Below are 25,038 nucleotides of genomic sequence, written 5' to 3'. Positions count from 1 at the left end.
GTAGCAGGACTGGAGGCTTTGGATCAGGGGATGGTAAATATTTAATTGTGTGGAGAGCATCTTCTATCTCTTGGTTAGGTAGTGTGCAGATTAGTCTGTTACAAATAACTGAATGTGTAAGCATAGTCACAGCCTTTGGCTATCTTATTTGTGTTTGTGTTATGTGTTTTTATTACCCTGGTTTTTTTTTTTCTATCAGTCTTCCTATGTAAAGAACAAAATCGTGTAGTTTTGTAATCCCTTTCTCCAGTGATGAGCAATAAAGAATATAAAATCAGATTTTATGATAAGGTGTCTCCCACCCCTATTAAATATTCCCCAGACTTAGTGTTGCTTACATTTTTGGGAGTTTTTTAAGGACTTAATTTCAGGGCACATGTTTTAAGTATGAAGTCTATAGTGGTAGCAACAATGGTCTTCAAAGCATTTGTCTTTTTTTTTTTTTTTTTTGAGACAGAGTCTCGCTCTGTTGCCCGGGCTAGAGTGAGTGTCGTGGCGTCAGTCTAGCTCACAGCAACCTCAAACTCCTGGGCTTAAGCGATCCTACTGCCTCAGCCTCCCGAGTAGCTGGGACTACAGGCATGCGCCACCATGCTCGGCTAATTTTTTTTTTTTTTTGTATATATATGTTTTAGTTGTCCATATGATTTCTTTCTATTTTTAGTAGAGACAGCGTCTCGCTCTTGTTCAGGCTGGTCTCGAACTCCTGACCTTGAGCGATCCACCCGCCTCGGCCTCCCAGAGTGCTAGGATTACAGGCGTGAGCCACCGCGCCCGGCCCAAAGCATTTGTCTTTAACAGGGAAATTATGATCCTCATTAATGGCAGTACCAGCCACATTGTTTCGTAGGCCCATTGACCACCTTTAGGACCAACAGAGCCATAAGAACTTGGTTATGTATAGGCAACTGATGTAGTCAAACATGGAGCAATCACAACTAATTACCAACCTTGCTTAACTCAGACTCATGGATGTCCCAGACTGGTGTATTTTTAACCCAGTGCCAAGATACAGCTCTTTAGTAAGCATTTATTGAGTACATCCTAGGTGAGAGGAAACATACACTTTGAAGTTTTTTTTCCCCCCATATTTGTTTTTTAGGAAAAAACAATGTACCTGCGATGGTTTATTCACATTCTTTTGCTTGGTCTTCTTTATGCATTTATTTCTGAATGACCCACTAGGATTAGGGATACAGTTTGATTCTATAAACACAAAAAAGCTAATTGAATGGCAAGATATTTTAATGTGACACATTGGTCATTTCATTAAGCAAGCTAATGAACTGAATTAATCATTACACTCATTTAGGTAAGTTTTGATGGTTTTGAATATTTGTTACATTTTGGATTTCAATTCAGGGTGGCAATAATTCATCCATTTTGCCCTGTTTTTTTCTGCCCGACTCTAATTATGTTAACATTCTTTGCTGAGACACACTTCCTGAATAAGAAATGCATATTTACATTTCTGGGGTAAAGTCAGGAAAGAGGAAGATGCTTTGTGACTTTGTTCTTTTTTGTGTGCTTTAGATATGCAAAGCCTAGAGAAGCTATTGAAAGATGCTATTGTTTATGGTCAGCCTCGGACACGAAGGCCCTGGAAGAAAATTCTAATCCTTGTGGAAGGGATATATAGGTAATCCTGCTTTATTATTTTTACCTTTGTGACTTGGCCCATGAAGTCATAGAATTTTTAAAGTGAAAGAACTCAAGTCTATCCCCCTCTGGAAAGTAAGAAGACAATGTTTATGACTTGTTAAAGTACCTGGAAACAGCACTAGAACAGAAATCTTTTTGTCTGACTCTTCTTTATTCTCTCCATTATACTAAATGGTCTCCAAATCCCCTTTTTGTTTGGGTCTTTTATTTTTGTACTGTTTGTAGAGGGAACTTACACATAGGAGCAAGAATTGGAATATGTATTCTAATATGTCAAAACAAATTATGCACCATTTAATTTTAAGAAATATTTTATTTTAGTTAATTTTTACAGCCCTTACACTTATTCTTAGTATCTAATTTTATTTGTTGTTTTGTATAATTTTAATTGCATATGCAATGTGATCCAAAGTCTAATGTTGCCTGTAATTACAAGCTTTAGAAGAAACTGCTGTGATTTTAATTCTTTCTTTCATGAATTAAGATCACTTATGTTCTGGTGCTTGCTTTATAAGCTCCAGTCTTCTTTCCCCTAGCCTTCTGGCTAGCCATGGCATCATCTGACTTCGTCAGTTTAAAACCACAAGTAGAGTTGTCAGACCACTTAAAAAGCAATAAACTCAAAAACTTAATAATGAAGTGCCCGACTCCCAATTTTGAAAGTTAAAAAGGGTCAGCATATGTACTTTTTTTCCTGTTTTACCAGCATGGAGGGATCTATTGTCCGCCTTCCTGAAGTGATTGCCCTCAAGAAGAAGTACAAGGCATACTTGTATTTGGATGAGGCTCACAGCATTGGGGCCTTGGGCCCTACAGGTCGAGGTGTGGTAGATTACTTTGGCCTGGATCCTGAGGATGTGGATGTTATGATGGGAACATTCACAAAGAGCTTTGGTGCTTCTGGAGGCTACATTGGAGGCAAGAAGGTAAATAGACCATGAGAATGAGCACTTAGAGATAAAGATACTGGCTATTGGATTTGGTAACGCATGCTTAGCAGATGGGGTCCTGAACTAGGATGTGGAGACCTTGAATTTGTTTGTGGCTTAGGCTCGTAGTGCCAGCAGCCTTCATATTTCAGCTGCCTAGTAAGTGACTCTGATGTCTTCTCGCTGAACTAAAGGCTGGTTCTGTTCATTGTTTGTTGTTTTCTTATTCGTGCTTCTTTCTAAACTACATGCTGGTCTGAGATACAGAATACCCTCTTGTATGAAAGAACACACAGTGGTGCTTCCTGTTTGCCACAGTATTCTATTGGGTTTGCATTGTGCTCACAATTTCAAAAGTATTGGGGTTGTCATAGGAGCCAATGAGAATAGAATACCCGTTACCCTGCCCTTGGATTCAGACACATCATTGGTAAACACAGAAACAGGAAGAACAAAGATTTTGCTAGCTCTGGGGTACTAGTAGAAAGCATTGTATTTTTCTTTTCTTTTCTTTCTTTTTTTTTTTTTTTTTTTTTTTTTTAGTACATTCCGGAGAAGGAATGGGTCAACCCCCTTGAGTAGAGGAGACCAGCATTGTATTTTTCGATTTTAAAATTATGTAGTGAATTCTGAGGCAACTGAGAATCTATGTGGCATGGTGGAAATAGTGAACCATGGAGACAGAGGCCTGGGTTTGAATATTTCTTTGCTTACTTTGTGAGACCATAGGGAAAGCATTTAACCTTCCAATTTTCTTGTCAGTAAAATAGAGATAAATATGCCTAGCTTGTAAGAATGTAGTAAGAGTTTAAAAAATAATATATATCCATGCCACAATATAGATACACCTTGAAAACTTGTTAATGAAAGAAGCCAGTCACAAAAGGTCACACATTCTGTTTTTTATATCCAGAACAGGCATAGAAACAGAAAGTATATTAGTAGTTGCCAGGGGCTGAGGAGATGGGGAAATGGAAAGTAACTGCTAATGAGTGCAAGGTTTCTTTTTAGGGTGATGAAAATGTTCTAAAATTAGATAGTGATGAAAGTTGCATAACTCTGAATAAACTAAAAGCCACTGAATTGTACACTGTAAAGAGGTGAATAGTATGTATGGTATATGGCTTATACTCAATGAAGCTGTTATCTTTTAAAACTGCAACATTAGGAAAAAAGTAATATATGTCAAGTATTTATGTGTGGCACATAGTAGGTGCTCATAAATGTTCTTAATTTCATTTTAAAATTCAACATTTGGGTGTCTTAAAGAATGGTCATATTCTTCATAATTGATTGCCTTTTAGAGAAAACCCTTTTTCAGTGGGTTTTAATCAGGTTTGATAAATTTTTATCTCAAATTTTACCTTTATGTTAATGGAACCAGGCTCACTTTGGAGAGTTAATCGCTTTTTGGTAATATTTGTTGCTGTGACCCAAAGGATAGAAAAATAATACTATGGGAGATCATTTAAGTATAATATAGTCATGCTTTTGGGGGGGGGTTTGGTTTTGCCTTGTTTTATTTTTTGAGTGCAATTTTTAGTATTTTTTGAAGTGAAACTGGTTTATAGCCACATTTTGTATCTGTTTTCTTATTTGGTTCTGGTGTATAAGCTTCTTTTTTTTTTTTTTTTTTTTTTTTTTTGAGACAGAGTCTCACTCTGTTGCCCAGGCTAGAGTGAGTGCCGTGGCGTCAGCCTAGCTCACAGCAACCTCAAACTCCTGAGCTCAAGCGATCCTCCTGTCTCAGCCTCCCGAGTAGCTGGGACTACAGGCATGCACCACCATGCCCGGCTAATTTTTTCTATATATATTTTTAGCTGTCCATATAATTTCTTTCTATTTTTAGTAGAGATGGGGTCTCGCTCTTGCTCAGGCTGGTCTCGAACTCCTGAGCTCAAAAGATCCGCCCACCTCGGCCTCCCAGAGTGCTAGGATTACAGGCGTGAGCCACCGCGCCCGGCCTAAGCTTCTTATGTGTACATTTTATTTAAAGATTTAATGAAGTTAAATGAAGTTAATAGGTATCAAAGAATAGGGATATACAATTAATTGTTTTTTAAATCCTTATAACTGACAAGACAGTGCTTTAATTTATTCAGTAAGATGGCATTAGTGTTCTAATGAAAACTCAGTGAATTTTCTGCCACATTTATATCATTTAATAAATCTCTGTGTATCTGGAAGAAATGTGAATGCCCTTCAAATTGATGTCAGAGAACTGTTTATTATTTAGGGACGTAAGGATGGGCTTTGCAAGCAAAGGTTGAGATGCAGATGACATTTTCTCTGATACTTAGAAGTTAATCATACCTAAAAAGCAGTCCAAACACCTTAATTCAACCTTATACAGTATTTGTAACATTAAATGATATATTCTCCAAATCTAGAGGGATTCTTTAAAACTATTATGGTTTTTCTCCTGTGTTGTCACGTTTGAAAAACAAAACAAAATCTAAGGACTTTGCCGTGTTTCTGACCCATTTGTTGCCAACAGTATGCTTTAACATCTTGGTTGACCTTGCATCTCAGATTAGTGTCCCTATTCCAGTGCCATTAAAGGGAGGGGTTCACTAGCACCTAGAAGGGGAAAGCACTGATGTTGCCAGTGAGTTCAAGAATTGCCTCTAGGCCGGGCGCGGTGGCTCACGCCTGGAATCCTAGCACTCTGGGAGGCCGAGGTGGGCGGATCTTTTGAGCTCAGGAGTTCGAGACCAGCCTGAGCAAGAGCGAGACCCTGTCTCTACTAAAAATAGAAAGAAATTATATGGACAGCTAAAAATATATATAGAAAAAATTAGCCGGGCATGGTGGTGCATGCCTGTAGTCCCAGCTACTCGGGAGGCTGAGACAGGAGGATCCCTTGAGCTCAGGAGTTTGAGGTTGCTGTGAGCTAGGCTGACGCCACGGCACTCACTCTAGCCTGGGCAACAGAGTGAGACTCTGTCTCAAAAAAAAAAAAAAAAAGAATTGCCTCTAATTATCTGTCTCTGTGAACTCCCCAGGAGCTGATAGACTATCTGCGAACACATTCCCATAGTGCAGTGTATGCCACGTCACTGTCACCACCTGTAGTGGAACAGATCATCACGTCTATGAAGTGCATCATGGGGGAGGATGGCACCAGCCTTGGTAAGTCTTTCTTTCCTTGAAACATTTCCCAGGCCCACTTAGCAGCCAAGCATGCTATTTTTCTTGAGAGTAAGGTTTACTAATGGACAGAGCTGGCTGACATGTGAGGCCTTGGTTTCCATGGACACTTTTCAGTGTGTTAGATACACATGCCATGAGAGCTAGACTGGCTCACTCCTGTGGAATTTTCTTGTTTATAGATAGATGGTGAGGCTTTACTCTTACTATCCTGCATACCCTCTTAACTCATAGGTAATATACCTTCAGGGTCTTCCATAAATTGTGTGATTTTATGTGAAGATGTAATTCACTCTGTAGTGATGTTTTATTAATAGCATGTTTAAGAACTGCTTTTTCCATGAATTAGTATATTTAATGCCTTTCTAAGGAGTTTCTAATTTAAGATATAGTAGATACTAAAGGACTTCCTGAATCTGTTTATTTTGTCTTTGGTGGGATTTGTAGTCCAAACTAGATGCCTTAACTTAAACATACTAATGTGAACAAAAAAGTGTGATTGTTCACTTTCTGATATTTGACTTTTATTCTGCATCACCAGAGGGCAGTGTTGACTGCAGAACAACTATACTAAAAGGGGAGCAATTGGTTGTTTCTTGTTTTTACTTTAAACAATATTTCCGTCACCAGTATGAGACATACATTAATTTCACTTGTCTTTTTAATGTTTCTGAAATCAGTTCGACTCTTGTGTTAATAAAAGCTTTCACATCATCAGTCTTGCACTCTCCATCCTACATTTACATAATAAATACTTTGTTGTAAGATTGATATGGTTGTATTGAATAAAACGGCACATCTGATTTTGATTGATTTAAAACTGTTTTTCTTAAATTAGAATTTTACCGTAATATTTTTTCTGATCTGTGATAGATCCTTGTTATCTCTAATGTGAGATTTTTAGAAATAGTGAAGTGCAATCATTTTCAGTTTTGTGAATTGATTCTTTGAGGAAGAAGATATTTTATTAACGTTGCAAACATAGCATGGGACCTTGTGAGTAGCTCCCTGTTAACAATTGCTACAACTTCATCTCCTCTCCTTCTGATACGGTGTTAGAAATAGAGTGCTTTGATCTAAGATATATATTATATATAACTGGCATTAATCTAGTTACTTCACGTAGGAACATTTACCTTATTGATTCAGTGCACAGATTTAGGTGACTAAGAAATGGCTAACAACTATGAAAGTTAATGTTGGATAATTTCTTTGCCCTGTTCTAGAACTTGGATCTATGTGATGTGTTACTTCTGGATAGATGACTTATCTGTACTAAATGATGAAATCTTGGCTCTGCTGGTGGTGAGATAATGAAATATGGTAATTAGATATAGGCTTTGGGTCAGTGTTAGTTTTCCAGTTTTTGCTTCTCTAGCCACCCCCAAAGCTGAGTGGTGTGACACAACAGCCATCTTATTATGCTCACAGATTCTGCAGGTCAGGAATTCGGTCAGGGCACAGCAGGGATGGCTTGTCTTTGCTTCACAGTGTCTCGGGCTAGCTTGGAAGACTCAAGCGCTGGGATGACTCAGATGGTTGGGGGTTGGGATCATCTGGAGACTTCTTCACTCACATGTCACCTGGGCTGGAGTGACCTGGAGGCAGAGCTCAGCTGAAGCTATTGACTAGAGCACCTTCATGTGTCCTCTCCATGTGGTATGGGCTGCTCATAACATGGTGCCTGGGTACCCAGAAAGGACACTTTAGAGAGCAAGCATTCCAGATGAACCTGACTGAAACCCCATGACCTTTTCTGCTCTTTTAACAAGGCAAGTCATTAAGATCAGCCCAGATTGAAGAGGATGAGGAATTAGACTGCATCTCCCCAATGGGAAGTGTGTCAAAGAATTTGTGGCCATTTTTAAAACCCTTCCTACCAGCTTTTAAATAATATAACTAACATAATAATCTTCACTTAGCTATATTGTTTCTCTAACAAAACAGAAGTTAATGAAAATCAAACCAAAAGTGGAGATAAATTTCTCACAGTCTGCTATGTGAACTTAAATTTGGCTTGGTTTCTTTTAGATTTGAGTGTGTTAAGGTAATGCTTATTTTTATGGCATTGTTGAATGCATCTTTTTATTGTCCTTGTAGGAAAAAAGTTATGAACCAGGGCAGCAGCCCTTTGTGCCTTAAGATGATCTTTAAAAGGTTGTATCTGCAAGTAATTACCTGAATGTGATTTTACAACAGAAATGCCCTGCCATGAGAGAAATTTAATCCCTTATGTTCAGGACACTGAATTTCATTAATTCTATAAAGATTGAGTAACCACGTTAGACTATATGAATCAGAACCCATAGGAAATAGGCATACAGAAGGACCACTTGAATAAAGTGTGCACTTGGGGAGTATTGGGGATGCAGAGAATAGTTGGTTGTTGTATTAATCCCTAAGAGAACTGTAGCATAGAAGAATTGAAGTTTTATTAATCATTCACCAGATATTTGAGTGCCTGCTCTGTGCTTTTCTAGGCACTCATAATTCATCAAAGAATAAAACACCCCCAAATTCTTGCCTTATAGGGGAAGTAAATTATGTAGTATGCTAGGAAGTGGTAAGTAATGGGGTGGGTGGGGGGAGATAAGCAAGGAAGGTAGGGAGTCAGAAGTGCTGGGGACCTGGTTTGTAATTTTAAATAGGGTGGTCATTGAGAAGGAAAAATTTTAGCAAGATTTGGAGGAGGTAGGGATTTAGCTATGAAAATCCAGGGATAGAAGGCCCTGAGATGGAGATGACTTGTGTTCAAGGACTAGCAAGTTGGCCTCTGTGGCCAGAGCATAATGGTACAAGGTAAAGTGATTAAGGATGAGGTAGAGGGAAGGGAGGTGCAGGTTGTGCAGAGGGTGGAAGTTCTGACAAGAGGCAGGCAGTCTCTTGTGAGGGTATTAGGTTGACATGAAGACACAGACGCTACTTCTCTTGCCCTTTGTAGTTTCAAATTCTTGAATACTTTTTCTGTGGGCTGCTTAGTATTGGCAGGTTTGTGGCCTGTTTCAGATAGGCTAAGACCCTTCAGAGTTTATGAAAAGGTGCAGGAAATAAGGTACTCCCTACCCATATTTTAATAATATTAATATTTCACCCTATTTATCTCACTTTTTAAGAAGAAATGGGAAGGCATCTTAAAACTCTTTTATTACTTTTTCCTGTTTCTCTTGCCCCTTCTCCAGAGATAATCACTATTCTGAAATTCTCCTATACTTTTATACTTTTACTGTTATAGCAACTTGCAAAAATGCTTATGAGATTTAACTGTTCAGTTCAAAGCCGACTATCATAAATCTTCATCTGCACACCACCAAAAGCGTTTTTAGTTGTGTATGAATTTGAGGAAGAGGCTGTAGAGTACACTTTAGTCACACTTCAGCTCTTTTCCTGATAGGACCATGTCTCCTGTCTACTTTGTTTAAATGTGTTGTGCAATATCTCAGTCATCTTCCTCACCTTACTAATGAAAATGTCCTGTGACATGTGGAAAAGCCTATGAAGAAAGTCAGTGAGCCTAAGAGGCCCCAAATATAGTCCTGCATTTGAAGAAAATGTAGTGCTGAAGCTTCTTGAGACAAGTTAATGTGTACGCAGGAAATATAATGAATTTCACACTGTACAGTATCACTGAGTAAGGTATGCAAGTGTACCCAAGTTTTGGGGGGTCGAAATAGGTAGTTGGTATTTTAGATGCTTTATAGTTTACAGAAATTCTTGGTGGATTGTTATGTAGGTATTTAATAGTGTTTTAGTGGTTTGGGAGTAAATTGTTTGCAGTTTTAGGATGAGCCAGGAACATATTACCATTTTTTGTATTTTTAATAACATAATGTAGGTTATGCTACCTAAAAATTACAGGCTAACACACTTTTGGGAACAGACAATTCCAGTAATGAGGATTGTCTGTATTGTGTTTTTAAATGTTACATACATTGGTCATATTGTCCAAGTCTTACTGCAACTTGCCTTATTTGCTTAATGTTGTATCTGTTTTGAGTTACCCTGTTGAATGTGAGAGTCTCATTCAATTTGCTTTCACTGTTATGTATAGTATTCCACATGGTAGTACCATAACATTTTTTTGTTTGTTACTCTGTTTAGATTATTGGCTGTTTCTAGCTGTTACATAGTATTGTAGCAGTGATCATTGTACATGTCTCTTTTGCATGTATGTGAGATTTTTTAGGGCATATATACCTTATATACTGATGTACATCTTTAGAGGTTACTAAATTCTTTCCAAAGTGCTTATACCAGTTTACTCTCCTACTACCTGTATCTTATACTTAGCGGAAAGTTAATAGATACTATCTTAAGTTTATAAATCAACAAATTTTGAAGTTTAAGTTTTTGAATTTCTAAAGATAACTAGCCACTAGAAGAATTAAAAATAGTAATATCACAAAAATTGGTGGTGATTAATGGAGGAAACATGAAAAGTAGAAGTACGAATGCCTCATCTAGACACCATCTAGGGTTGATGGACCCAGAAAGCAGAGCTCTCAGTATATTACTCAACACTGTGGTTCTAACTGCCAGTAAAGCCAGAAACAGAACCTGGTGCTACTTCCTGGGAATGGGAATGGAGGTGGCAGATGAGATGCATTTCCTGCCCTATTGTGTAAGCACTCCCTTCCTCCCAACCTTTTCCACATTTCCCCTCCAATTCCTATCCTTTTCCCAGGGAAGAGAGGGGCCTATGACTTGGTTGATGAATGGATATTGAAAGGCATCTTAACTAGGATTCAAAGTAAGATCATAATGAATAGGAATTGTGCTGCCAGTGTGCATGTACCTTGAGCGGGAATATTGAGTTAACACAGGCCTGTGAGTAGAAAAAATGAGGCCTAGGAAATTCTGACAAATTCCACTAAACATTCAAAATTCTACCTTTTACTTACACATCACTAATCCATGTCCAGTAATGGAAATTTAGCTGTAAGATCTACTTAATGAATCAAGGCAGAATGTCTGACCAAACCAACTCAAATTTTGCTTTTCTATTATCCGGAGCTGTGCTTTGATATGTTTTATTTCTTTCCAAAGATGTAGTTAATAATAATATGCATAGCACCCAGCTTAGTGTCTGACATCTAGTATCCTTTCAATAAATTTATTTTACTTTATTTTATTTTTTTAATTTTAAAGAGATTTATTCTGAGCCAAATTTTAGGATCATGACCCGGAGCCATGCCCAAGAGGCCTTGAGCAAGTGGACTCGCTGTGGCTGGGTTACAGTTTGGTTTTATACATTTCAGGGAGACAGAGGTCAATAAATTTATTGAATGAGTACATGCACACACGACCCAGAAATATTAGAAAATCAGTGGGTTCTTAAAGTACTTCCTTATAACATTGCTTGCATAGTTGAATGTTCAGCCAGAATGGCCATCTTATGGAGTAAAATTAGATAGGTACATTTTAATAGATAGATTTTAAAGTGGTGACAGAACTCACTTATATAGAAAACTGGGCTTTTTGTTTTCAAAACTGGGCCTTAGTTTTGAAAGGAACTGGGCCCATTCAGATGGTTATTGGTATAGGAGAAAAAAAAAGACTATCCTGGGCAGATTGAGGTTTAATTAAAATTAGGTTTGGCTCATTTGAATTAATTCCAGTAATAGACTTGTTAATGAGGTGTTAAATGATCACCTTGAGAATCCCAGGGAACTGTCAAAAACTAATTTAGGAGAACTGAAACATTAAAAAAAAAAAAGGCATTCTAGGATTCGCTTGCTGAAAGGGGTTAGAACTGTTGAAAAAACAAAATTTTGGGGTTCGGGTGTCTTAAAGAGACACTTCCCTGGTTTTTCTCAGGGGGCTGACAGCTTTTAACTCTCCATCGAGAATCCAAACTCGGTTCGGTGTCCTGTGCCTGTAGTCGCAGCTACTCAGAAGGCTGAGGCTGGAGGATCCTTTGAGCCCAGGAGTTTGAGTCCAGCCTGGGCAACATAGTTAAGACCCTGTCTCTTAAAAGACAAAATAAAATAAAATAAAATACCCAATCCAGAATCCCAAATTCTTTTAGTACATAACCTACAAATGGCTTTGTCCACTGTAAAGGTTTTTTTTAATGTTCAATATTAATTAGTTTGTGAAACTCTTTAAGTTATTACCTTGCCTTCTTCCTCTAAAACTAGTAGTTTAAATCCAAGCCAAGCCTTTACCACTGATTGCCTTTATTTACTAGCCTTCTTCCCATATAGGTGGATGCTTGACCATAGTATACATGTTTCCTCATCCTTTCAGGTCTGTCTTAACGTAGCTTGTGATATGTTCCAGTCCCATCAGAGGACAGTAGAATAGAATAGTCTTTGGACAAATTAAGACTTTCTGTCCTGCTTGTGAGCTGGCATCCTTTAAAACTGGGTTCCTTAAGATTTCAAAGTCACTTTTCTTCCTTTTGTTTAGGGCCCTCTGTTTTTGGCTGTGCATTAGCCGCCATTCTTTTAAATTTTTGATTATATTGAATCAACAAATTTAAGCCTTGGCCCCTGCTACTTGTTGCACATCCTTCATCAGTCCTTAGGAAATCCTGGTTTTTGGCATTGAAACGAATAAAAGGATTAAACTCCTACCAGGAAGTGGGGGGTGATAAACCATGCTTGTGACAGGAATTTACTGTGCAGTACTAGCAAAAGCTGCTCTAGTTCTTATAGAAAATAGAAAACCAAGGGGCTGTTTTAGAACAGTATCCCTAGGGTATGGAGAGGCAGATCCGTCTGTTTTGATGTTCATTAGCTTGACAGTGGCCCAAGCTGAGCACTTTGATATTTGTTCCCAGGCTGGCAAAATAGGGCTGTGTCTTTGAGATGGAAAACCTAGTTCTCTCATTCATTTTGCTTCAGTGTTATGAAAAATGGCTGAACCCTTGTTTCCTGGAAGTCCCATATAAATGTCCCTTTCACAAGACTGTTCACTGGGGCAGCAAAATGCCTTGGCTTGTAAAGAGCCTGTTGAAGGTACATTTATTCTCCTTTAGGAGTAAGTGCCTAACAGAAAGATTCTCCAGTGCTATTTAATTGGGACTTAAGGGGAATGTGTTATTAAAATCAATCTGTCCTGCCTTTTAGCTAATATTTCTTTTATTTTTATTTTGAGTAATATTTTTACATAAGAATCTTTATCATTCTTTCTCTGAAACAATGTGAGAAAAAACCCAGAACAGATAAATTCAAATACCAATACTGTGGTTTAAAAAATAGCTTCACTGATTTTTTTTTCTTTGCATGCTCTACTCTCCTTCCCACCTGACTTCCTTCCCTAGTGCCATTTATTTGGTACTTTAAGATATTTTTAGATGTAGGATCTTAGTTTTAATCTACATCTCTGCAGGTGTTCATGTAGAAGTTAAAGAACAAAGGAGGACCTTAAAGGTCAATTGATTTGTGTGTTCACGTGGCATATTTTTGTCTCTCTTTCTCCTTCCAGCAGGCCAGGGATGATGCATTCCGTCTGGATGCCAGTATAATTTACTGGTCCAAAAAGTGTTATGATGAGAGTTTAAAGTGTTGTCTACTACCTTCTCCCCCCACTTTAGAGCTGTTCAAAGAAAGTGACGATAATTAAGAAAGATGAGTGAAAGAGAGACTGCTTCTTCTTTAAAAAAGGAAGAAAATTTGATGACTTAGTTAAGAATGTATTCCTGTTCTGCCCAGCCCACACACTAAGATATCTAAATGTGAAAAAAAAAATTGTGGAGTAGAACTTTTGTAATGGTTTAACCTTGTTAACATCAATGTATTTCTGTTGGCATGGAAATCAACTTCAGTATTGTCAATGAAAATTACCCAAACCCCGTAAAATAATTCAAAGAGGTTTGTTCTGAGCCAAGTACGAGGCCCATGGCCCTGAGTCACACCTAAGAAGCTTTGAGCAAGTGGACTTGCTGTGGTTGGATTACAGTTTGGTTTTATACATCTTAGGAAGACAGGAATTACATGTAAAGTCATAAGTCAATATATGAAAGGTGTACCTTGGTTTGGCCCAAAAAGACAGGACATCTCGAAGTGGGGGGGGAGGGGGCGGTTACAGGTTATAGGTGAGTTTAAAGATTCTTTTTGATTCATAATTGGTTAAAGAAGTGAAGCTTTGTCTAAAGGTTTGAACAGTTTAAGTTAAGGAAGTCTGCTATTGAGAGACAAACAACTGGAACAGACTCACCAGATCTGTTGGGTAAACTGAGGATCTGTGTGTGGTTCAAGCTTTATCTTGCATAGCCTTCGCCTGAAAGCGGGCATGATGAGGAGGCGTGTTTGACCTCCCTTCTCATGGCCAGCAGCTCAGCTGTAGGGTATTTCTGAGGTCCCTTTGGCCAAGAAGGGGTCCATTTAATCAGCTGGGGAGGAGCTTAAGATTTTATTTGAATTCACAGTATCTAATACGATTCATAAGATAAGTAAAAATCAGCAAATTTTAATAAGTACCAAATACTTACTACCAAATGTTTACCACCACTTACAGAAAAGGTCTTTTCTATTAATGGATTTTTACCATTACTCATTCAGTTTTTAATTATTTAGCACACTTTTCTCATGGAGGAATGTATGGAGCATGAATGACTACAGGATTTTTTGTTCTAAGATACTTTCTATTGTTTGCGATTTTAAGTAATTTGTACCATTCAATGTTTCCTAAGCAGCAGTCCCTCAATGACAGGGTGTTGTCTTCCCTGGAGACCTAGAGGGCTGTTTTGTTGTAATTGATGAAGGATAAAAGAGCTACTCAGCCATTTTTATGTTTGGTATGAGGAAGGGTTCTTTTCTTTCTAACCAAAAACAATTTAAATGAAGTGCATTTGTTACACGATTTGGTACTCTTGCCGATTCTATGCTTATTCTTCAAATGGTAGTGATGGGGATTGTGACCATTTGGAGAGAGAAGTAGAAAAGAGGTGGTGAAAGATAAATGGCTTTAACAGCAGTTAGAGATTATAACCTGTAAGTAAGAATGTGGCCATTATTCAAGAAGATATTGTTCTATTAAATATTACCTAAACCCCATTGGACCTGGAATAATGGTAAAATGAATACGTGGCTATCTCTTAGAGAGTTTTCTAAGATTTCTGAGGCATCAAAGCTGCAATCGTTATCATAAAGCATTTGCTGGACCTTTCCTGTTCTGTATTTATGGACCCTGTTGTATTAATCAAGATTCTCCAGAGAAATAGAACTCATGGCGTGTGTGGGGTGACCATGAGGGGAAGAAGGGGAAAGAGAGACTGATTAATCATAAGGAATTAGCTCACATGATTATGGAGGCTGACAAGTCCCAAGATCTGTAGTTGGCAAGCTGGAGACTCAGGTGAGCCGATGGTGACAGTTTCAGTTCAAGTTTGAAGGCCTGAGACCCAGGAGAGCCAATGGTGTAGTTCCAGTCTGGATGCCAACAGGCCAGGAAGAGCCAGAGTGTCAGTTTCAGTATGAGGGCGGGGGGGGGGAGGGGAACTGATATCCCAGCTCAAGGCAGTCAGGCAGGAGGAGTTCCCTCTTACTAAGGGGAGTCTCACCCTTTTTGTTCTAGTCAGGCCTTTAACTTGTTGGATGAGGCCCACTCAAACATTAGGAAGGGCAATCTGCTTTACTTAGTCTATTGACTTAAAAGTTAGTCTCATCCAAAACACCCTCTCAGATGCACCCAGAATAATGTTTGACCAAATATCTGGGTACCCCATGGCCTAGCCCAGTCAAGTTGACACATAAAATTAACTATCACAGCATTCTCAGTTAATTAGCCTGCTTTCTTTGAATACTTAAATTTGCCTTCAAAGTTTTTCAGCTTCGGTGGGAAATAAATGAGTGAATTAACTCTGTTCTAGACCCATCAGCTTCCCCCTGACACACACTGGGCTTGGCAGTGTAGACCCAGGTTTGGGTTCTGAACTCTGTCTCTCCTGGGATGTTGACAGTTTTATAGTAAGTTCGGTAAACTCTATATTCACTTTTACTCATTAATTAATTTTTAGTGGGCACCATATGTGATGTTTATACCCTTGGCAATTTGCTAGAAAGTAGATCATCAAAAAGAACAGAAAGAATTGATTTTGGGCTGGGTGCAGTGGCTTGCTCCTGTAGTCTCAGCTCCTCAGGAGGCTGAGGCAGGAGCATCACTTGAGCCTAGGCGTTCGAAGCTGCAGTGAGCTATTATGACACTGCACTCCAGCCTGGGTGACAGAGTAAGTCCCCATCTCTTTTAGGGGGAAAAAAGAATTAATTTTGGAACTTTGTTATGTGATTCTATTAATAATTAATGACACTAAAAGACTAATGAAGTAAAACCTGGTAGGCATGGAGTTTATGTTTATACAAATATGAAGGTGCTTTTTTTTGTTGTTTTTTTCTGGGAGGCCCACACCCGCCCAGCTGCCCCAAATATGAAGTTTTTTTATGTTCTGATTTAAGTTCTGATTTTGGAATATTCTTTTTATATAGTTTACTTTAAGTCCCATTGCTGCATGAATATACACAGCTCAAGGGTCAGTATGTTTAGGATCCCAAGTGGAATTTTCAATACCAGCATATTAATTTTTTTACCTATTCATTTATTCTTATTTTGTATATGAAAGTAATACATGCTCGTTTTCAAAAACCCAAATATTTCCGATATATGTCATAGAAAGTAAACAGTTCCCTATTATCTCACTTCCCATAGATAACCAATGTCAGTTGTTTGGTATGTAATTTACAGATTTCTTCTTTTGCATGCACTTATATATAAATAATTTTTATTACTGTTACTGCTTTTTAGTAGCATATATTATAATACCACTCAATTAGAAGAGTTTGGTAGTCAGGTGTGGGAGAGAAGGAAATAAGAATATTTATTGGCCGGGCGCGGTGGCTCACGCCTGTAATCCTAGCACTCTGGGAGGCCGAGGTGGGCGGATCCTTTGAGCTCAGGAGTTCGAGACCAGCCTGAGCAAGAGCGAGACCCCATCTCTACTAAAAATAGAAAGAAATTATATGGACAGCTAAAAATATATATAGAAAAAATTAGCCGGGCATGGTGGCACATGCCTGTAGTCCCAGCTACTCGGGAGGCTGAGACAGGAGGATCGCTTGAGCTCAGGAGTTTGAGGTTGCTGTGAGCTAGGCTGACGCCACGGCACTCACTCTAGCCTGGGCAACAGAGTGAGACTCTGTCTCAAAAAAAAAAAAAAAGAATATTTATTGCCATTTTAGCAGTGATAGGAGAAGTTTCATTTTAGGGTTGTTAGAATTTACTCCATAATTTTGGCAAGAACAGAAAACAGATGAGTTCTGCCTGGATACCTCCCCTCCCCACCCCAGTGTTAAACTGTATTTAAGAATAATGAAAGAGAATGAAATTTTGTGAGAGGACAGTCACCTTATGAATTCTCCATAAATGGGGGCACTAACAATGTTTGACCAAGTAATAAATATACACGCTTTCTTAAATGTGGAAATTTTAATTGTCATTATGGTAAGTGAAGTCCTCAGTGTTGTTCCTGCAGTTTGTGTGCATGCCTAATATGATAACACCCCATAGAAGGTGGATGTGTTACAATTTTAATTATCTCTGAAACATTTTTCTTTAAGAAAACAAAATAAAGCAATCCATTACTGTCCCTTGCTAATTTTTCCCCATGTTTCATGAGCTATTAGCAATTGAAAGTTGGGTTTAGCCAACTGTCATCCTAAGCTTTATACTAATGAGAATTACTCTACCAGAACACAGATGCTCTTGGGCAGGAGGCTTTCTCTATCCCAATTTTTGTATTGGTGCTCTACTCCATTCTATTAATATCTTCTCTTTCCATTGTATATTTTGTGTTCTATCACTGTTTTGACATATATGTAATGGCTAACAAATGTGTACAAGTAGTAGAGCTTTCATACAGAAATAAAGAATGCTATGTGTTCTAATGCACATTTTATGACTCTGGAGGTTTCTTCAAAGAAATGGTTGAGAGCACAGCTAGCAGTGATCAATGATAGCTCAGAGATACAGAGAAGTAGACAGGTTCAAAGATATTAAGGAGGCATAATCCACAGACACTGGTGATTAAATACAGGGAATAAAGAAAGGGAGAGGCCAGATGTGGTGGCTTACTCCTGTAATCCTAGCACTTTGGGAGGCTGAGGCTGGAGGATCATTTGAGCCTAGGAGTTCAAGACTAGCCTGGGCAACAGAGAAACCTCATCTCTACAAAAAAATTAAAAATTATCTGGGTGTAGTGGTGCACCCCTATAGTCTCGGCTACTTGGGAGGCTAAGGCAGGAGGATCACTTGAGCCCAGGAATTTGAGGTTGCTGTGAGCAAAGCTGACACCATGGCACTCTAGCCCACTGCACTCTACCCAGGGTGACAGAGTGAGACTCTTGTCTCAACAACAACAACAAAAAAAAACAAGGCAACTGCTACGAACCTAAAACTCCTCTAAAAAATAAAGTCAATTAAAGAAAAAAAAAAGAAAAATTCATTCAGCAATCATTTTCTTACCATGTGCCAGCTATGTAAAATGACATAGTAGTTTCAAAAGCTTAAGGGGAAACATTAATGTTTTTGTTTTTTTTTTTTTTTTTTTTTTTTTTTTTTTGTTGAGACAGAGTCTCACTTTGTTGCCCAGGCTAGAGTGAGTGCCGTGGCGTCAGCTTAGCTCACAGCAACCTCAAACTCCTGGGCTTAAGCGATCCTACTGCCTCAGCCTCCCTAGTAGCTGGGACTACAGGCATGCGCCACTATGCCCGGCTAATTTTTTCTATATAGATTTTTAGGTGTCCATATAATGTCTTTCTATTTTTAGTAGAGACGGGGTCTCGCTCAGGCTGGTCTCGAACTCCTGACCTTGAGCAATCCACCCGCCTCGGCCTCCCAGAGTGCTAGGATTACAGGCGTGAGCCACCGCGCCCGGCCAACATTAATGTTTTTGAACTCTCAAAATAAGCAACAGTTTCTTAGTGCTAAGTTATAACATATTTCTTAAGACCTCTTAAACTCTTTGATGTTTTGTTTTATTAATTTTTATTCTCTCCTTTTTGGTATCTGAGTAGGCCTTAGAGTTAGAAGAAACTCTGTCCCCTGTTGGCTTGCCTTTTCTCTTTTTCCTCAATATCTTTAATATTTTCTTAGAAGAGAAAGTATCCATGTATTTCTGTTTTTTTCCAATTTGAAGATAGAAGAGTAGGCCCTTAAAATATTTATAGGTCTTATAGGTAAAATAATAAAAATAGAAAATAAAAATAATATAGATTACCTTACATATATAAATATAAAATAATAAGTTTTTTAAAACCATGTGTTGGGCATTTGATTAAGTATTTTTTTTTTTTTTTTTTTTTTTTTTTTTTTTTTTTTTTTTTTTTTTTTTTTTTTTTTTTGTGAGACAGAGTCTCACTTTGTTGCCCAGGCTAGAGTGAGTGCCGTGGCGTCAGCCTAGCTCACAGCAACCTCAAACTCCTGAGCTCAAGGGATCCTCCTGTCTCAGCCTCCCAAGTAGCTGGGACTACAGGCATGCACCACCATGCCCGGCTAATTTTTTTTTTTATATATATATATATTTTTTAGCTGTCCATATAATTTCTTTCTATTTTTAGTAGAGATGGGGTCTCGCTCTTGCTCAGGCTGGTCTCAAACTCCTGAGCTCAAACAATCCGCCCACCTCGGCCTCCCAGAGTGCTAGGATTACAGGCGTGAGCCACCACACCCGGCCTTGATTAAGTATTTTAATGCATCATTCCATTTTCTTAAAACAGCCTTATGAAGTAGGTATCGTCATCACCATCATATTCATCATCATCCTCATCCCCAATTTGCACATGAGGAAACTAGACTGAGAGAGATTAAAAGACTTGGCCTAAGCCATTCAGCTATTAGATGATGGAGCCAAGATACAAACCCAGATAGTCTGACTTCAGAAGTATACCACCAAAGAACCAAACCAAAGCTAATAAATGAAATTTAGAAGATAGTGGAATTATTATTGCACATATTTGCACATGTGTGTGCTCGCTCTCGCACACAGACCTGTTTTTACTGCTTTGATGTATTACATTCAAAGTGACTGATGATTTCAAGTTTTAAAATGTCCTCAATGCAAGCATCTGTCTATGCTTATTATAGATAATTAGTGGGCGAATCAGATTAGCCCAGGTAAAGACAAGATCCCATTTCTGTTACAGTCGGGTATGCAAGGAGGTAGTTTTCAGAAAAGGAGTGTATCTGCTTGCCATCTTGAATACTCAAATATGCAAAGGTAATTTGCCTCATGTGGATGATAATTAGTGGGTGATATGATGGTAGAGATGGTCTAAGTTGGAGATTAAGGGGAAACTGGTTAAAACTAGCTTTGGAAAGTTGGTAGCATCATAGTGGGTAAAATATATGAAGCTTGTTTATAAATTGTAAGTCAGAGTGTTGGAAAATGAAATAATGATTATTGTTAATGAAGTCAGCTGTGTCCTTGTGTTATGTGTTATGTGTTAAGATTAAGGGTGTGCCAAAGAATTAGAAAATGGAAAGAAGAGAGAGAGAGAGAAAGAGAGAAAGGAAGGAAGGAAGGGAGGAAAGAAAAGAAAGAAAATGGAGAACTGTGGAAACAATAAGGGAAGTAAGATAGTCCTTCATTTCATCTCTGAAAGCTAAGGCTAAGCCAAAGTGTTGGAACATGTAGTGTTGTATGGAAGATATGAATGGCATAATTTTAAGGGAAGAATACACAAACGAGTGAAAAAATCATGATCATTTATTGTCTATTTACTATGCACTGAGCACTGTTCTAAGTGCTTTTTACTAAATTCTCAGACGTAGTATTAAACATTATCTTCCCTCTTTTACAAACAGGTTAAGCGGGGGAGGGGATGGATGTGTACATACATAGTGAGTGCAATGCGCACTGTCTAGGGGATGGACATGTTTGAAGCTCTGATTCGGAGGGATGGGGGAGGAAGGGCAATATACATAACCTAAACTTTTGTATCCCCACAATATGCTGAAATAATAATAAAATAAATAAATATATTATCAAAGTGAAAAAAAAAAAAAAAGAAAACAGGTTAAGTTGCTTACTCAACCAAGGTCACGTAGTTACTAAGTGGTGGAGCCAGGATTTGAACCCCTGTATCCAGTTCCAGAATGCTTTTTATGTAGCAGATATTTACTAATGTGTATTAGATTATTGTTTACCTTACTGTAATTGAATATGGGTAATTCTGCTTTGTGATTTAAATTAGTTTGAATACATAGAAAGGTTTCCATTTCTCAGAATATTTCAACTTGAATATCTGCTGAGTATTCTGGGGGGAGGTACTAGGAAAAAAAATAACAGTATTTACCCTTAGAGTTTGCAGTTTATTTTGACAAAACAAGACCACATGTGAGCAGTGTAAGAACAGTAACAGGAACTTATAAACGAGCAAATTAATGAAGTACAAAGTAGAGACATGTCTTAAAATGTGCCATAGGGAATCTTTCCATAATTTAATTTTTTTTTCTGTCCATCTTTCACGGTGCTCTTTGGTTCCTTTGCGTTTAGTTTTTTGGGGGTTTTGTTGTTATTATTTTTGCAACAGGGTTCTCACTCTGTTGCCCAGGCTAGAGTGCAGTGGTGTCACCATAGTTCACTGAAGCCTCCAACTCCTAGGCTCAAGTGATCTTCCTGCCTCAGCCTCCCAAGTAGACAAGACTACAAGGATAAGGCAATGCTGAAAATTAGGATTAAGGTCAGAGTGTGGTGGCTCACGCCTGTAATACCAGCACTTTGGGAGGCCAAGGCAGGAGGATCACTTGAGGCCAGGAGCTTCAGACCAGCCTGGGCAACATAGTGAGACCTCATCTCTACAGAAATTTAAAAAATTAGCCAGGTGCAGTAGGACATGCCTGTAGTCCCAGCTACTCAGGAGGCTGAGGCAGGAGGATCGCCTGAGCCCAGGAGTGTGAGGCTGCAGTGAGCTGTGATCATGCTGCTGCCCTCAAGCCTGGATGACAGAGGTGAGACTCTGTTTCCAAAAAAAAGAAGAGAAAAGAAAATCAGGAATAGGAGACATACATGTAGAAAGAAAGAAAGTTCCAATAAAATTTTGAATCCATGATGCCTTTCCTGAATACTCTAGTTCAGGTTGGTCTCTTCCCTCATATTCAGGATTCATTCATTCATTAAATATTTAGTACCTCTTTGTGCTTTGCAACATTTTGTCTGCTTTCAAAATCCTCACTCTAGTTTCCATCACTTGCTATCACCCTAGTCCAAGCCACCATCTTCTCTCCCATGGTCTCTTGCTTCTGTCTTTGAGTCTACTCTAAATATAGCACTCATGTGATCCTAATATGAGCTCATATCCATCTTCTGTTTAAGAATCCTCACAAGGGGCTTCTCGTGTCACTTAAAGTCATTGAAGACCTGGGAGGCCCCTGTGATCTGGCCCTTTGTTGACCTCCTCTGCCCCACTCTTCCCTCACTCAGTTTTACACACTTCTTGGAAATGCCAGCTGTGCTTTTTGCTTTGGGGCCTTGGCACTTTATGGAAATGGCTCTTGGCTGAATCACATCTTTTCTGGGAAACACCACTTTAGTGGGATATTTATCTTGTTTTTTTTTGTCCATCTCCCACACTGGAATGTAAGCTCCTTGTAGGCAGGAGATTTTGTCTATTTCCTTAACTATAATGTATCCAGGGCCTAGAGCAGTGTCAGGCACTTAGTGAGTACTCAAGACGTGTTTGTTTAAAGACATCTGCTTCCCTAGCACACAATGTATTCTCCCCTCTTTTTGTGTGGTCTTCCTGGGAGGTTTTTGCCTTTGGTGCAATGACTGTGATACTATTTTTGTATCTCCTCTATATCTAACATGTATATACTGAAATAAATGAAATTTTTATTTAATTTTATATGCTAGGTTTCTATCTTTAAAAAATGGTTTTATATCTTAAAATTAGACTGCCCTGAGGCTTCAAAGTTGATTTCTTTAGTGTTTGTTTTTAAGTTTTGCTAAGAAATCCTGAAGCATATTCATAACCACTGTATGTGCACAGTTTTCTTTGAATTCTTATTTGGTGAATTTATCAATATAGATTTATTGTCTTTTCAAAAATGAGAACTTTTTCTTTAATTGATAATATTAAATTTGATGAAACATTTCATTATATGCAGTAAGTAATATGAAGAGGAACAAATTTACATGTTTGGACTTTTATAGATGTGCATATTTATTTTAAAAGAAAGAGGTAGCAATTATAATGGGAATTCAAAATTCAGTTGGTTTCCTCTGGATACCAGAAAACCCCAGAGACTTAGAATATATTTTGTTACTTCTGCTATCAAATCTAAATGTTCACTTGCCCAGCCCACTTCTCCTTTCTTGGAAGAAGTAAAAGTTATTTTTGGAAATCTGATTTCCTGAGTAAATGAAGTCAGGAATCCCCGCAATTCTAGTAAAGGATATGCTTGCACATGTAAAGAATGTTCTGTTTACCTAAGGTTTATTTAGTTCAGGAACATCACAAGCCCTGGAACAAGTCTAGCCTTCCTGAAACTGTCTCCCTGAATATACACTCTCTGCCTAGCTTCCCCCCTTTTAAAATGGAAGTTAAACACTCTAATTTGGTAAAGGTGTTAGGTCCTGAGAAATTATTGCTTTGCCGGTATTACCATATTTGATGTTTAGAATTTTAGAGTCCAGTCATCCTAAAGAGCATATTTTTTCTACAAAAACTGTTTTAGGAAGACTTTTGTTTTATATTGATATTATGCTCACTCAGAGATGTTTAAGCCTTCTTAATCTCAAATTGATGTTTTCAGTTAACATGAAGCATTTGTTCATGCTTTAGTGCTACTGTGGTGTCAACTTAACTTTTTCTTTGCTGAATAGTTTTGTGCTCCATTGTGCCCTCAATAATTTCAGTTACGTTGCCCCTAAAAAGGCAGTCTGAGTCGGTTTTTACTAAGTTACTAATTCTTTGTGCCAGCCTTCCATCAGCCTCTCCCTCTTGGCAGAATGTGCCGAAGAAAAACCTAAAATACTAAAATATCTAGGGAAAATGTCTTTATGGGAATGAAAGTAGATGCAGAGATGGAAAATAAATATTTTTAAAGCCAGTATTGTCTGTTATGTGATTATTTAAAAAGAGAAAAGGGGAAAGAAGGGAAGGGTCAGCCCCTTTACACTTTCACTTCTTGCCTCAGGACAAGGGCTTTAAGTCTAAAATGCTGTTTTGGTAACACTTCCCCTGTCTTACAAATTCCTGAAACACCCAGCACCAAAACTTTAAATATTTTTATAGATTTGTCTTAAGAACTAAGGCCAAGAGGAGAGTGCCTGAGCCCACCACTGTAATATTTAGATTGCTCTGTTTTGTTGTTGTTTTAAGTAAAGGAGGGATTATTAAATAGTAGTTAGCTATATTTAAGATTATGAATAGAGAGATCAGAAATTTAACCTTGATTCCAGTGTTTTTAAACTTTACATGATTTTCCAAGTATTTTAAGTTTTATTTTTGTATTTATTGAAGTGTTGACATTCATACAATAAAGTACACAGATCTTAGGCTTACAGTAACCACCACCCAGATCACATATAGAACATTTCCAGTACCCAAGAAGGCTTCCTTGAGTCTCTTCCCAGTCCATTCCTCCTTGCTAGAGATAACTACTATTTTGACTTCTATTATATCATTATATTTTTTGGGAATGTAGAATGGTCCAGCCATTTTGAAAAACAGTTTTCAGGTCTTCAAAAAGTGAAACATAGACTTACCACGTGATCCAGCAATTCCATACCTAGATGTATACCCAACAGAATTGAAAACATATGTCCTTACAATAACTTGTACATGAATGTTCACAGCAGCATTATCCATGATAGCTAAAAAGTGCAAACAACCTAAATGTGCATCAGCTAATAAGTGGATAAACAAAATGTGGGGTATCTATACAAGTAATGCTATTCAGCCATAAGAAAGAATAAAGTACTGATGCGTGCTGCCTGGATGAACCTTGAAAACATGCTAAGGGAAAGAAGCTAGACACAGACCACAATATTATATGATTCCGGAATTATATGTCCAGAATAGACAAATTCATAGATATAGAAAGGAGATTTGGGACTTCCCAGGAAAGAGGGGCAAAAGGAATGGGAATGACTGCTAATGGTATAGAGTTTCTCTTAGTGGTGATGAATTAGGTAGTGGTAATAGTTGCATGACTTTGTGGATATACTAAAAATGACTAAATTGTACACTTTAAATGGGTGGATTTTATGGGATGTAGATTATACCTCAGTAATAACAAGAACAACAATAATAAAAGAATGAGGAGGAAAACTCAAAAGAGTAACGGTCAAATTAAT

The 25,038-nt window shown here is 38.1% G+C and overlaps 1 protein-coding gene across 2 annotated transcripts in view; it reads left to right on the top strand.

The window, feature by feature from the left end:
* The window catches only part of SPTLC2 (serine palmitoyltransferase long chain base subunit 2), a 92,422-nt gene that overhangs the window by 49,305 nt on the left and 18,079 nt on the right, over positions 1–25,038 (top strand). For both annotated transcript variants that reach the window (XM_069465168.1, XM_069465169.1), the window contains exons 7-9: positions 1,534–1,639; positions 2,369–2,588; positions 5,597–5,723. In XM_069465168.1, the coding sequence (XP_069321269.1) occupies positions 1,534–1,639; positions 2,369–2,588; positions 5,597–5,723 (453 nt within the window). The remainder of the gene's footprint in view (positions 1–1,533; positions 1,640–2,368; positions 2,589–5,596; positions 5,724–25,038) is intronic.

Source organism: Eulemur rufifrons, chromosome 2 (genome assembly GCF_041146395.1).
Source record: "Eulemur rufifrons isolate Redbay chromosome 2, OSU_ERuf_1, whole genome shotgun sequence".
NCBI classification, from domain to species: Eukaryota; Metazoa; Chordata; class Mammalia; order Primates; family Lemuridae; genus Eulemur; species Eulemur rufifrons.
The sequence above is the reverse complement of the archived record's forward strand: the minus strand, read 5'-3'. Positions and strand labels throughout refer to the sequence as shown.